The 12,985-nt window shown below is 39.8% G+C and overlaps 1 protein-coding gene across 1 annotated transcript in view; it reads right to left on the bottom strand.

Annotated features, from left to right (window-relative positions):
• The window catches only part of Trpc5 (transient receptor potential cation channel subfamily C member 5), a 134,596-nt gene extending 121,820 nt beyond the window's left edge, over positions 1-12,776 (bottom strand). The window contains exon 1 of the mRNA XM_026396796.1: positions 12,399-12,776. Coding sequence (XP_026252581.1) covers positions 12,399-12,776 — 378 coding nt within the window. The remainder of the gene's footprint in view (positions 1-12,398) is intronic.
• Positions 12,777-12,985: the final 209 nt, after the last annotated feature.

The raw sequence follows: 12,985 nt of genomic DNA, 5'->3' as shown, positions 1-12,985 counted from the left end.
TACAAATACATCTTGTTTTTAGAGGACATTTTTAATGTTTCTCTGCCCAGATTGAACTTGTGGCAAAGATATTATCACCTCAGCTTCATACATGGCCTTCCAACTATGTGTCTCTAGATCCCTGCCATGTGGTGAAAGACTTTTCTTTTAGGACACCATGGAGATCAGAAATCTTGCCTTGGGTTTTATTTGGAGCAATTATCAGTTCCTTAAAATAATGGCTATTGGATTGAATGAAGGTTTTTGTGTCTTTAGAGTGTCTTTCTTTTCTACTCAGAGCTGAAATGAACATGAAGGATTTAAGTTAGATGCATGGAAGAAAATTTATGGTGCTAGACTCTAGAATGAGTGATTAAAGGATATCATAGAATTCATTCTGAGTGGCTTCAAAGACACTAAAGAATCTAATGTTAATGTAGTGTAAGTAATAGTTGAAAATCAGAAGTTGTGCATCTTTGCTCTGCTATAAAAGTCACCCTACTGAGCTTGAAAAAAAATCACTTTCCTTGTCTGCACATTATTTTTTCACATCAATAAAATGGGGAGGAGATGAACTTAACAAATCTTTCCAAATCTGACATTCTATTAATTTCACTTATTCATTCGTTTAAAAAGTATGTATGGGATACCTGCCATCTTCAGAAAACTGATGTAGGCACCAGATATTCAAAAGTCAACAAAGTAAGTCAAATAGCTTTTTGAGAGAGGCAATACACACACACACACACACACACACACACACACACACACACACACACACCAGGTGGTGATAATGCTATGAAGAATCCTGAAGCACAGCAAGGGGATAGGGAACAGTGGAGGTGCTTTTTTTAAAAAAGGAAGATCTGGGAAGGCCTGCCTGATAAGGCATCTAAAGGACAGGAGAGAGCTAGCCATGAAGCTACTTGGGTAAGGAACATGGCAGGCAAAGGCACTGGGGCTAAAAATTCCTCTAAAAGGTGAGTATGGGTGGAACAGATTGAGCAAGGGAGAGATATAGATTAGAGCAGGGAGACACCAGGGGGGCAAATCATGCAGGTCCTGTAGGCATTGGAAGGACCTCTGCAGGTGTTTGGGAAGAATTGCAATGTCTGGCTTATGTTTTAAAGGGTGATTCAGGCTGCTGGGAAAAGACTAGATTACGTAGGGCCAAGTGTGAAAACAGGTAGGAGATTACTATAATTGCCTAAGTAAGAGGTAATGGTGGTTTTGGCTACATCGAGGTGATAGGGGTGGTGAGAAACGCCATATTCTAGGATTGTCTGGGATGATTCAAGGCCTAAAGGGTTTTGTCCAGGGCATCTCCTGGTCCTTTCCAGATATCATGAATATATAATTGCTCTTCACACACCTAGAACATGGGGGAGCTTGATTTATCCTTTTTGCAAACTTCCTGAGCAATAGACAACTGAGGTTGTTGGTAGCATTAGTCTAGAAAAGACTTCCTCTCCTTGAGATTGTTAAGGTTATTGACTGTTGGAGGAGAAGATATTATGGCTGTAATAATCTTTCTGATTAGACGGGGCTACCCGATCATCCATTTTGACACTGGCATTGGTGTACTGTCTCAGGGTCCCAAATACATTCTTTTTTTTTTTTTTTTTTGGTACTGGGGATTGAACCCAGTGTGCTTAACCACATTCTCAGCCCTTTTAATTTTTATTCTGAAATAAGGTCTTGCTAAGTTGCTCAGGTCCTCACTAAATTGCTGAGGCTGGCTTTGAATTTGCGATCCTCTTGCCTCAGCCTCCTGAGTTGCTGGTATTACAGACATGTGCCACTGTGCCCAACCCAAATACATTCTTAATCTTGATGATCATGTCTGTATGGCACCATATGAAATAGAAATTTGGAAATTATCCTCTTTATCTAGTCAATGCAGACAATTTGGAGAGTTAGACTAGACATTATAGACTTCTAACACATTTTCTCACTTTTGTACAATTTGTTTTCCTGTACAAAATGTTGTCCTGTACAATTTGACCCTTGGTATCTTTTATTTTTTGAAGTAGCAATTCTGTTGCCAATGAAGTAAAAGGAAAACAATAGATGAAATGGATTTTTGCCATGGTCTTGTTGTTAGAATGCATTCCTATGCTAAAGACAACTCCTCTTCCTGTTTCTGTCTCCTTTCTACTTCCCTTGGGCTTGAGGTGTGGGCTTGTCTTGTCCTATTCTGTATTTCCAACTCAAACCATAGCTATAACAGCAGTATTACCATTCTTTCCTTTGTATCAATACTTGAGCACTAAAATGGAAACATAAAAATAAAGGACTATTGTGTGTTAATACTCTTATACTAGAAAGACACTAAGATATTTTAAGCATTATTTAACAGTCTTGTATTTGTATGCAGAAAAGTTAAAGGACCTGGAATCCAATAAACTTTGTTTTTTGCTCTAAATTTGCTGTAAAACTGAGTAAAGCACTGTTCTTTAATAAATCAGAGTGAACAATTAAAAAATGAATAAATTGTTAGTAAGTTTAATATATAAAGAGTTTAGACAAATAAGTAAGAAAATATGAAGACTCTAGTAGAAAAATGGATTAAAAATATGAGCAGTTTCTCACAGAAGAATAACACATGGCTTACCATATTAAAAGATTTAAATGCTGCTTATAATAAAAATTCAAATGTAAAACAATAATGAGAGCAGTTTTTTGCCTGTCAGATTGACAAAGATTTTAAAAATATTTTTTCAAACTATGATTGCAAAGATGTGAGAAACAGAGCCTGGGGTTGTGGCTCAGCAGTAGAGTGCTTGCCTAGCACATGCAAGGCACTGAGTTCGAGCCTCAAAATCACATAAAAATAAATAAATAAATAAATAAAATAAAGATAAAAATGATATGAGAAAGAGGCACTCTAACATAATGCTAGTTGGAGGTCAATTTAGTAATTTAGATCCAATTTAAAAAATGTATATACCTATGATTCTATAATCCCATTACCGGGGATTTACAAATAACAATTACACAGGTGTTGAAAGACATGTATACAAGGATTTTTGTTATGGTGCTATTTATAAAAGGAAAAGAACAACAAAACAATTAACCTTGAAACCACTGGAATGCTAATTTAATACAGGACTGGTTAAATAATTATGACACATTTGTATGATACAATATTGCCGTTAAAAATAATACAGATAAACATCCCCATGGGGAAAGATAGCCATAATGTATTTTTAGAGGAAAAGAATACATTGCAGAACATTTGTTATAAAGAAAAGTCTTATGTGTATTTGTCTGAATATTCATAAAATACCTAGGAGGACTCACATAAAATGTTTGTAGTGAAAGACTTCTAAGAAGTTAATTTTGATAGTGGGAAACAGGAGATGTTCTCCTTTATGTGCTTTTATATTGTTTTAATTCTTAAAATTAACATGCTTTTATATAAAAAAAACTCCAAAATAAGCAAGTGAGTATGCATAAGGGTACTGGTGATATAGGAGTTATTCAAGTATCAACTTGAATAACTTCGCATCTCATATCTAGAGTTAAGAAACTAGAGAGTGGAAGAAAAAACATGTTTGCTTTGATGTGACACATCCTCATTTTGCTTGGATGGACAAAGCCCAGATTATTCTAAGTACTGGCTTTCTTGGTGGGGACTGAAGCCCTTTCCTGTGCAAGTACATTGGGAGGTGGAGAGATAATATCTGCCCAGTGGTTTGAGTGAAAACCTATTTAATGAGAAGGGGATGGATTGGAGCATCTCTGTGACTCAGTTTTAGCTCCAGAGTTCTATCCACTGTAGATAATGAAGCTGAAGGTGGCTGAAAACAGCAGATCACCATGAGCTGTCATGGAAGACTAGAGGGGGATTTAGAAATTTTGCTCTTGAGCTTCAGAAGTGATTGTTATAGGTCATCACCTCTCTTTCCCATGGGGGGAGAGAGAGAAAAGTGGTAGTCTCAGAGGTGAACTGTCGCTGGGACAGGCTTCGTCTTTGTTCTCTGATTTGGCTCTTTGGAAGGTTCTTTCAGTACTTTTTTCTTATCAGGCTTATAGCCCTCCTTCACTAATAGATAGGCAACAACAATCTTCTGAGAGTGAGGTGAAACAGGAAACCTTTCTTCAGTCAAACTCCTTCTAATCATGTGATGTTCTCTCTGCTCTACTTTTGTCTTAGAACAGAGAAGAGTTTGTGGATTGTTGCCAGAGGCAACAAAATGTCTGGGCTTATCAGCAGGTCCCTGAACCCAGGATCACCTTTGCTATGGTGGCTTTCCTTATGATTCCAGAAACTTCTTGCTGATAGGAGAAGAAACTCCGTTCCTTATTCTATCTTGCCTGTTGGCCTCAATATCTTATCAAGTATGGGGCTAGAGATAGTTCAGCATAATTTGTGGGGCCATTAGCCAGCCATCTTTCTCAAACTATTGATCCTATGTCTGTAGTTTAAAATTTCCTCTATAGGAAATAAGAGGCAGTTTCGGGGACAGGAACAGATACCTATGCTCCCATATGGACAGCACTTTCCTCTTATCTCTAACAGAATTTATATTGCCATTGATTGTTTATATTTCTCCTGCCTCACCTCAACAAAGTTATGCAGAAGCACTTAGTAACCAGCTGAGTATGGGATACTGAGGACAGGGTGGAGAGGAAGACAACTCCTTGGTTTAAAATCTAGACAACTGAAAGGATAATGGTGCCACTACCTGAGAGAGGATCCACTTCATGAGGAGAGTGAGGAGCATGAAATGAGGCTAGAACAAGGATTCAGAACACAGACTGCTACTATACTTCATAAGTTTGGATACCTGCAGGCCCTCTTTTTTTTTTATTGATACTGGGAACTGAATCCAGGAGTGCTTTACCACTGAGTCACATCCCCACATCCCAGCCCCTTTTATTTAAAGACAAGGTCTCATTAAGTTGCTGAGGCCAGCTTTGAACTCACAATCCTCCTGCCTCAGCCTCTTGAGCTTCTGAGATTATAGGTGTGCGCCACCACGCCCAGGTTCAGTAGGTCCTCTTGCTAGCTCATGTGAGCTTTTGCAAGTTTTTTTTTTATTCAACTTATTCATGTCTTGTAAAAATGGATAATGGTATTATTATCCTGCATGACAAGATGGTTGTGTCCAATAAGATAATGCAAGTTATGTACTTAGAATGGGGACTGGCACTTAGTGAATGCTCCATTAGTATTTGCTATCATTATTACTGTTAGAAATCATGAATTTTTAATATTTAAAGTACATCTAGATGGGGGGTATATCTAACTGAAAATTGCAAAATAAATTGTGGAGCCATGAGAGATATTGTGCTACAAAGATAGAAGTGACAGAAGCTTGGGCAGCACCAGTATCTATGGGAGAAAAAAATAAGGGGTCTGACAAATAAAGCCTAAGAAGCAGTGTGGTAGGGGAAGAAGGAGGACACCTAGATAAGCATGGTAGCATGGAAGCCTTGAGAATTGCTGAGCAATGAAATAAAAATGGGACACAGACAAAGCAAAGGGGCATTAAAAAAACTTGGAGGTGATGGATTTGTTTATTACTCTGTGGTGCATAGGTGTATACATGTATCCAAATTCATCAATCTATCCCCATTAAATGTATGCAATATTTTTTGCATGACAATTTTTATATCAATGCAACTGGTAAAAAAATGGGACCCACACATTGGACATGTATATATGAGGAGGGAGTGTCATTTGGAGAAGAGGATAGACAAAAGAGGAGAGGGTCAAAGACCAATATCGTCAACTCCTGACAAATATTTGCTAAAGGGCAAATATTTGTAGGGAGGGGGAGCATGGCTAAAAGCACTTATATGTTTCTATTTAGTGAATTGCTTTTGAGGTTAGTTCATGGTTTCTTCCTTGCAAAGTGTTGTGCAGAAAGCTCCCTTTATGTACTTGAGATCAAGTTTAAACAACCATATTTTTTTTTTTCTAAGAGATGAATGAATATCACTATCTCCTAGATGGGTGTTCTGGCTAGACAGCATGTGCATGTTTGTTCTCTCCATAAAATCTATGAATTTCTTGAGGTCACTAACATTATCTTTTAATTTTGTTGTGAGGCATATGATTAATAGTGAAAAATACTTAGAAAATCGAATAGGACTAAAATGGATTAATTATTGGCTAAAGCACTTATCATCAGTGCGTTGTTCTGGATAGACACAACTTGTAGCTGTTTTATTTATTTTCCACTTGGTTGTAAATGTTATCAACATATACAGGGACTGTTCTAGTTTGATATACATGCATTATTTCATTTAATTCTCACTATGACTCAATGAAGTAAACTTCATTATTATTTCTAGTTACAGAGTAAGAAACTGACATTTAGAGAGATTAAGTGACTTGTTCAAGGAAACATATCTAATAGGAGGCTGAACCTAAAGGCAATGATCTTTCTACCATGGCAGGCTGCCTATAAATAGCAGGAGTTATTTTGTAATCTCTCCTCACATATTGAATGCTTAGGATTTCTACACTAGACTCTTTAGGTCTTCTTTCTGTGCTCCAGTCACTTTCTGCAGATCCTAATGTCCCCCTCCACACTGTGCAATCTCACCCTGAGACTAAGAGCTAGATAGAAGCAGGAGTAAATGCAGTGTCCTGTTGCTGATTTTCTATAATCTCAACACAAACACTTATCAATGTTGTTGAGATTTAATCTCAGTAGCTCATCTGTGAGACCAATTTTAATTTGGAGCCATCTGCCACAGGCAAATGAGTAATTATGGCAGAGCCCAGAGGGGCGGGCCATGGGGAGAAGGTTGGCTTAGCCTCTTTCCGCCTGCCTGCATTGACGCAAGTGACCAAGAAAGAAAATTACTTGGGTGGGCTGTTGATGCAGAGGCCAGAATCTCTACCTCCCTGTTGCTTAAATTCCTTAGATTCTAGTGAAAAAGTAAGGATGACTTTGAAGTCATGTAGCTTGCCTGGTAGCAGAAGGGAGACTATTGCCATCAAGGTCAGGCAGAAGGAGATAATCTGTAAACTGGGCCAGCTCACTATCTAACTGCTCCCTCACATTGTACTGGCAGCACCTTGTCATGAATTCCACTTCCTGGATAGTCTTTCCACACAATGTGACAAACTAAGTCAAACTGAAGGAACAAAGCCTGAAGGAATAGTAGTCATTGACCTCTATCTAACATTTTCAAAACCTTTTTTCCCAAAGACTTTGACATATCTTAATCTAATTTCTTCTTTACAGCAGGCAATAGGGGTTAGGTATTATTAGCTTCACTTTACAGAAGATGAAATTGAGCTATAGAAAGCTTGTGAGTTGTCCAAGGTCACCCTGTTAGTTATAAGCTGGGTAACAGCACAAACTCTAAATGAGAATCTGTTCTTCTCTTCTAGGCCAGGGATTTTCAAGTTATGCTTGCGCTTCAAGGGCCAAGGAGATATAAGATACAGTACTATGTGTGTATGTGTGTGTGAGAGAGGGGAGAGGGATGGAGGGAGGGAGGGAGAGAGAAAGAGAGAGAATGGAGAGGAATATTTGGATGCAGAAACAGAAGACACAGATGAGACCTCTGTGACAATGGAGATAGAGACTACAGTGATGGCAGTTATAAGCTAAGGAATGCCAGGTATTTCTGGCAACCACTAGAAGCTAGCAGAAAGGTGTGGAATTAATTCTCCCTCCAGAAGGAACAAACCCTACTGACACCTTCATTTCAGACTTCTGGCCCCCTGCACTGAGAGATAATATATTCATTTTGTTTAGGCCATTCACTTTATGGATATTTGTTATGAAAGCTATAGGAAATACGAGAGGTGCGTGAACCTCTTACTTAGAAATGGGTAGAGATAAGCTTGTTGAATGCTGATTTAAGGCCTAAACCCCAGATTCTCATTCTGTAGGTATGCAAGGAAGCTCAGGAATTTGCATTTTTACAACTTTTCATATGCATGTCAATGGATTCTGAGTTGGTTTTGAGCATGCTCATATAGTCTCCCTTTCTGACAAGAAATAGGCTGGCATTAGACCTGTTGTCCATAGAGCTTGAATTCTGAGACTACTTACCCCAAGAAATCACAAATCCTCCAGGTTGCCAAAATCTACCCCTAGAGGAATAGACCATGGTGATTAGGTAGTGGGCCCCAAATGTCAGATTTCTGGAGCAACTAGAGGACCATAAAGTAATGCACACACACACACACACACACACACATACACACACACACACACACACACACACACACCCTCTGGTGCAGAAAATTCTACCTGCTAGAGTCTCATCATTTTTACTTTAATATTTGATCTCTATTAAAAATGCATGAGTCATGTCAGTCATTTATGCTCTGGCTGTGATCTTCATCTGAGAGTAGTTTTAATAGGCTAGAGAGGCAGAGGAACATAAGGGGGATGGGGGAAAAAAGAGCAGAGGAGGTCTTGCCACTTGCCTGGGGCTCAAGTTCTTGCCCAGTAATGACAAGGAGAGGATTGGTTTATCTGTACCCAACGTCCTGGAGAGATAGGGAAGAGCCTCTGTGAAACAGGACAGTGGTCTAGATTGTATGTGTAGAAGACTTGAGTACCTTCCTGTGAGTGGACCACCCAGCTGAATCCAAGGTCCTTTAGGAGGCCTGTGTTGGTTGACTCATAGCCCTGATTGCTCCCAGGTAAACAACCGTGTATCTATCTCCCAGAAAGACAGAGCTCCAACACTGTGGCAGCCTGTTGTTATAGTTACTGACATCTGACTTATCATAATGATTGTCAGAGCAGTGGAAGAAAATGAAATGTAGCACAGGCTGCTGGGAGGGGTTGGAGTAGGGCAGGAGAAGGGCAGGAGAAGGCTGCCTTCTGCAGAAACTTGGGAATGGACCTGATGGCTTTGTGAGTTTGTACATGCAGTATGATATCTGAGCATGGACAAAGAAAGTCTTATATTGACTGTGTCTGAAAGGGTCCTGGCAAAAGAGAGCTTGCCCTAGATAGCTTTACCCAGGTTCCATATGCCTGACTTTCCACACTGAGTGGTTCATTCCTATTGAGTTAAAGTTCTGTCTTTGCCCAGGAGAGGCAAAGACTGCACTTGAGTGTTAAGTATACCTGGTAACTTTCATCCTGACTGGCAAAACTTCATCATTTGCTAGAGCACTCAGAAATGATGGGGAAAGTGGACCCATTGAACAAGAACTTGGCCTATTTTAAAAACTTAGTAGTGTCAACATTGCTAGGTTCCCCCACCCCAAAACTTCCATATATTCTCTTCTTCAAACAGTTACTAGTCTAAATGGGATTGAATATGAAAGCCAAAAAGGTCTTGTTTGTTTGTTCGTTAGTTTATTTATTTTTGGCACCAGGGATTGAACCCATGGGTGCTTAACCATTAAGCCACATCCCCAGCCTTTTTAAATATTTCATTTAGAGACAGGGTCTCAATGAGTTGCTAAGTGTCTCTCTAATCTTCTGAGGCTGGCTTTGAACTCAAGATCTTCCTGCCTCAGCCTCCCAAGTTGCTGGAATTACAGGCATGCACCACTGAGCCCAGCTCAAAGAGGTCTTGTTTAATAGCAAGTCGTGTGCTTTCTAGGTAATATACTTCATGTATCCTTCATGAGGGACTCCTTCATGTCCCTCAGCAAATATTTACCTATCATCAATTATCTAGTAGGCACTTGTTTAGATACTTATGGGATAAGCATGGAGACAGGTGGGCACTAAATTTATGCCTCACATTTAGGAAACAATCTAGTTACAGAGACTAGGCATTTCTACAAGTGAGGCTGACCAGTGGTAGAAAATGGCATGAGATTGGTATCTAGCGAAGGGAAGAGCCAATGGGTTGCAGGATGTTGGGGACAGAAAAGGTCACTTTGGAGCAAGGTCACTAGAAGTCTTCAAGAATATTAACACATTAAACCACTCAACACTTAACATGTATTTGGGGAAAGGGGACACAGAAAGAGATGAGTTTTGATGGGGATGGCAAAATGGATTGAGTAGGAAACATTCACCTCTTTGTTTTGTTATTCATCCAGATCCTTCAGGCCTGTTCTTTCCAGAGGGCTCATCCATCTTGCATTCATCTGTTCTGTCTCATAATTCTTAACACTGGGAATTCTAAGATTTATTTAGATTGCCAGGGAAGCAGTATTGGTAGTGGTTAAAGGGCAGTTCAGGAGCTAGGTTGCCTGGGTTAGAATCCTGCCTCTGCCATTTATTAACTGTGATCAGAAAATTGACCTGATTATCCTGGGATTCAATTTTTCTCAATAGTAAAATGTGATGATATAATAGTGTCTACCTAATAAAGTTGCTCAGAGGATTAAATGAGGTAAGTCGTGTAAGATGCTTAGTATAGTGCTGGTTGCATATTACTCATTCATTAAATAAATATTTACCAGGTGCCTGTGATGTTCCAGGCACTTTTCTAGTGATGTAATGCAGCAGTGAACAATAGAGACAAAGTCCCTACTTTCTCAGGACTGTGTTAAATGCTGATGGGGAAGGAGGACATCTAGACCCTTTACTCAAGAAACCTTTAGTCAAGTGTCTTGTTTTCTACTATCTCTACTTTGTGGAATGTATTGAGGTGTTGTATTTCTGATGATTCAGTATTTTATTTGTCCCTACCATATGCCCAATTCTATGCTCCTAAAGAAGAGAGACAGTGAAGAGACTTGTCTGACTTGGGGGGTGTTTACAAAGAACTAGGGGAAGAAAAGACTAAAAAAAGATTATTATATGAAGGATACCGAGTGTTAGGCTTTATGGGTTGGTTTCTCTTCTAATAAGGAATGCTATGGTATGGATGCAGTTTGTCGCCAAAGGTTTCTTTTGCTGGAGGTTTGGTCCTCAGTGTGGTGATGTTGAGGTAGTAGAACCTTTAAGAGGTGCAAAATAATTAGGTTATTGGGAGCACTGATCTGGAAAGGAATGAATGCTGGTCCTGCAGAGTGAGTTAGTTATAAAAGAGCATGTTCTTATAAAGGAAAAGGCAAGTAAGCAAAATTCAGCATAGCTGAGGCCACTATATATTCTCATATTGCTCTTTTTGCCTGTGGTTGGTTCCCTTTCCATTTTTCCTACCACAATGTGATGCAGCCTAGAGGACTCTCATCAGAAGCTGAATAGATGGCACCAAAACTGTGAGTTATACATTTTGTTGTTGTTTTGGTACTAGGGATTGAATCCAGAGACACTTAATCACTGAACCACATCTGCAGTCCCTTTTATTTTGTGTTTTGAGAAAAGGTCTCATAAGTTGCTTAGGACCTTACTAAGTTGCTGAGGCTGGCTTTGAACCTGCATTCCTCCTGCCTCAGCCTATAGAGTCACTGGGATTACAGGCGTGTGCCACTGTGCCTGTCCATACTTTTCTTTATAAATTACAAAGCTTCAGGTATTTTGTCACAGAAACAGAACGTAGACTAATTCAAGGAGATATTATACTTGCTGAAAGATGGACAGGAATGATAGGATCATTATGAGATTTCAATACAAATAAACCAAGCTCATTTTTTAGGATGGCTTGAAAGAAGGGAAAATGCAGGGAGGCCAGCTAGAAATTTTTTGTTAGTCCAGGACAGTGGATCTCAAACCTTAGCATGCATTAAAATTCCCTGGAGGGCTTATTAAGTTACAGCTTGCTGAACCCAACCCCAGAGTTTGTGATTTTTAGAACTGAACTGGGGAGTGTTAAGGTTCTTCATTTTAAAATAAGCTCCCAGTTAATGTTGATGCTGCTCATCTAGGGACTATACTTTGAGAATCACTCATCTAGGAGAGAGATGATGGAAATAGAGTCATAGTGGTGGAAGCTGGGATAGAGAGAAAAGAAAATATGTATGGGAATTAAGAAAGCATAGGGCTTAGGAATTAAATATGGAGGCAAGATAGAGGGAGGTATCAAAGATGACTATGGAATATCTAATCTAGGTGCCTTGAAGCATATGATAATAACCAAGGCAAAACCCAAACGTCTGTGAGTAGAATGCAGTCACATAAACAGGTACTTGGAAAATATGGGAGGGCTTAGGTCCATCTGTATCTCTACAGTGGCATCCAAGTTCAAAGTTTCCTTTCTCATCTGCAGAAGAGAGGCCAGTGGGAATGAGAAAGCCAGGTCTGTGTTTGGTCTCTTATTTTCTACAATGTAACCATTGAGTAGAGTAAGGAAATGAAGAAAGAAGCAGGGGTAGGAGAAGTAGAAAGAGCTTGCATATTCTGGAAATGAAGAGCACAACTTTGAATTGTTATGTATTGAATGTATATGGGCAAATATTAAAAAGGAAAAGGCAAGTGAGCATAACTCAGCATAGCTCTAGAATACCACCTGAGATCACTGAAGCGATTCCTGAGATAGGGCTTCCTAACTCCAGCCTATCTAACCTTCCCTAGTTTCAAGGCTTTGAACTGTGTGCTGCTGTTTCTGGCCATTTCCCAGCATGTAGGGAGTTCTCTTACCTGTTTCTCTCCACTGGGCTTCCTGTAGCTGAGCAGAAGCTCCACAGCACCCACCACTTCCTTGCGGATGGCATAGAGTAATGCATCACCCACATACACGCTGTGGTTCAGCAGTAGCTCCATGATCTCCAGGTTCTCATTCTCAATAGCAATGAGCAGGGCACTCCGGCCCAGAGGATCCATGCAGTTGATGTTGACATTGTAGTAGATCTCGGCCTCTTGTAGTGCCTGCTTCACAGTGGCATAGTCCCCCTTCTCCACAGCATTGAGGAAGGCTTTCTCCTCGGCAGAGAGCTCCGTCTCAGCCCTCACGATTTGCAGGGGGATGCGGTCTCTATATGGTGAATAATTGACCTTCTTGTAGTATAGCTGGGCCATGGTTCATAGCAATTTAGAAAGCTGAGTGAGGAGAGAGGGAAAGACCAAAAACATTCTTAGTTATCTGAAGGTCTCAGGTGACAAGTTACAGAGGGCAGCCTTGCTAAGGGGTTGGAAAAATCCCAAAGTGTTTTAATGACACTACCCTTTCCCTCTTGCCAAGGGGTACAGCAGAAAAAGCTCAGGCTTTAGGGTTATAAAGACCTGAA

Source organism: Urocitellus parryii, chromosome X (genome assembly GCF_045843805.1).
Source record: "Urocitellus parryii isolate mUroPar1 chromosome X, mUroPar1.hap1, whole genome shotgun sequence".
NCBI classification, from domain to species: domain Eukaryota; kingdom Metazoa; phylum Chordata; class Mammalia; order Rodentia; family Sciuridae; genus Urocitellus; species Urocitellus parryii.
The sequence above is the reverse complement of the archived record's forward strand: the minus strand, read 5'-3'. Positions and strand labels throughout refer to the sequence as shown.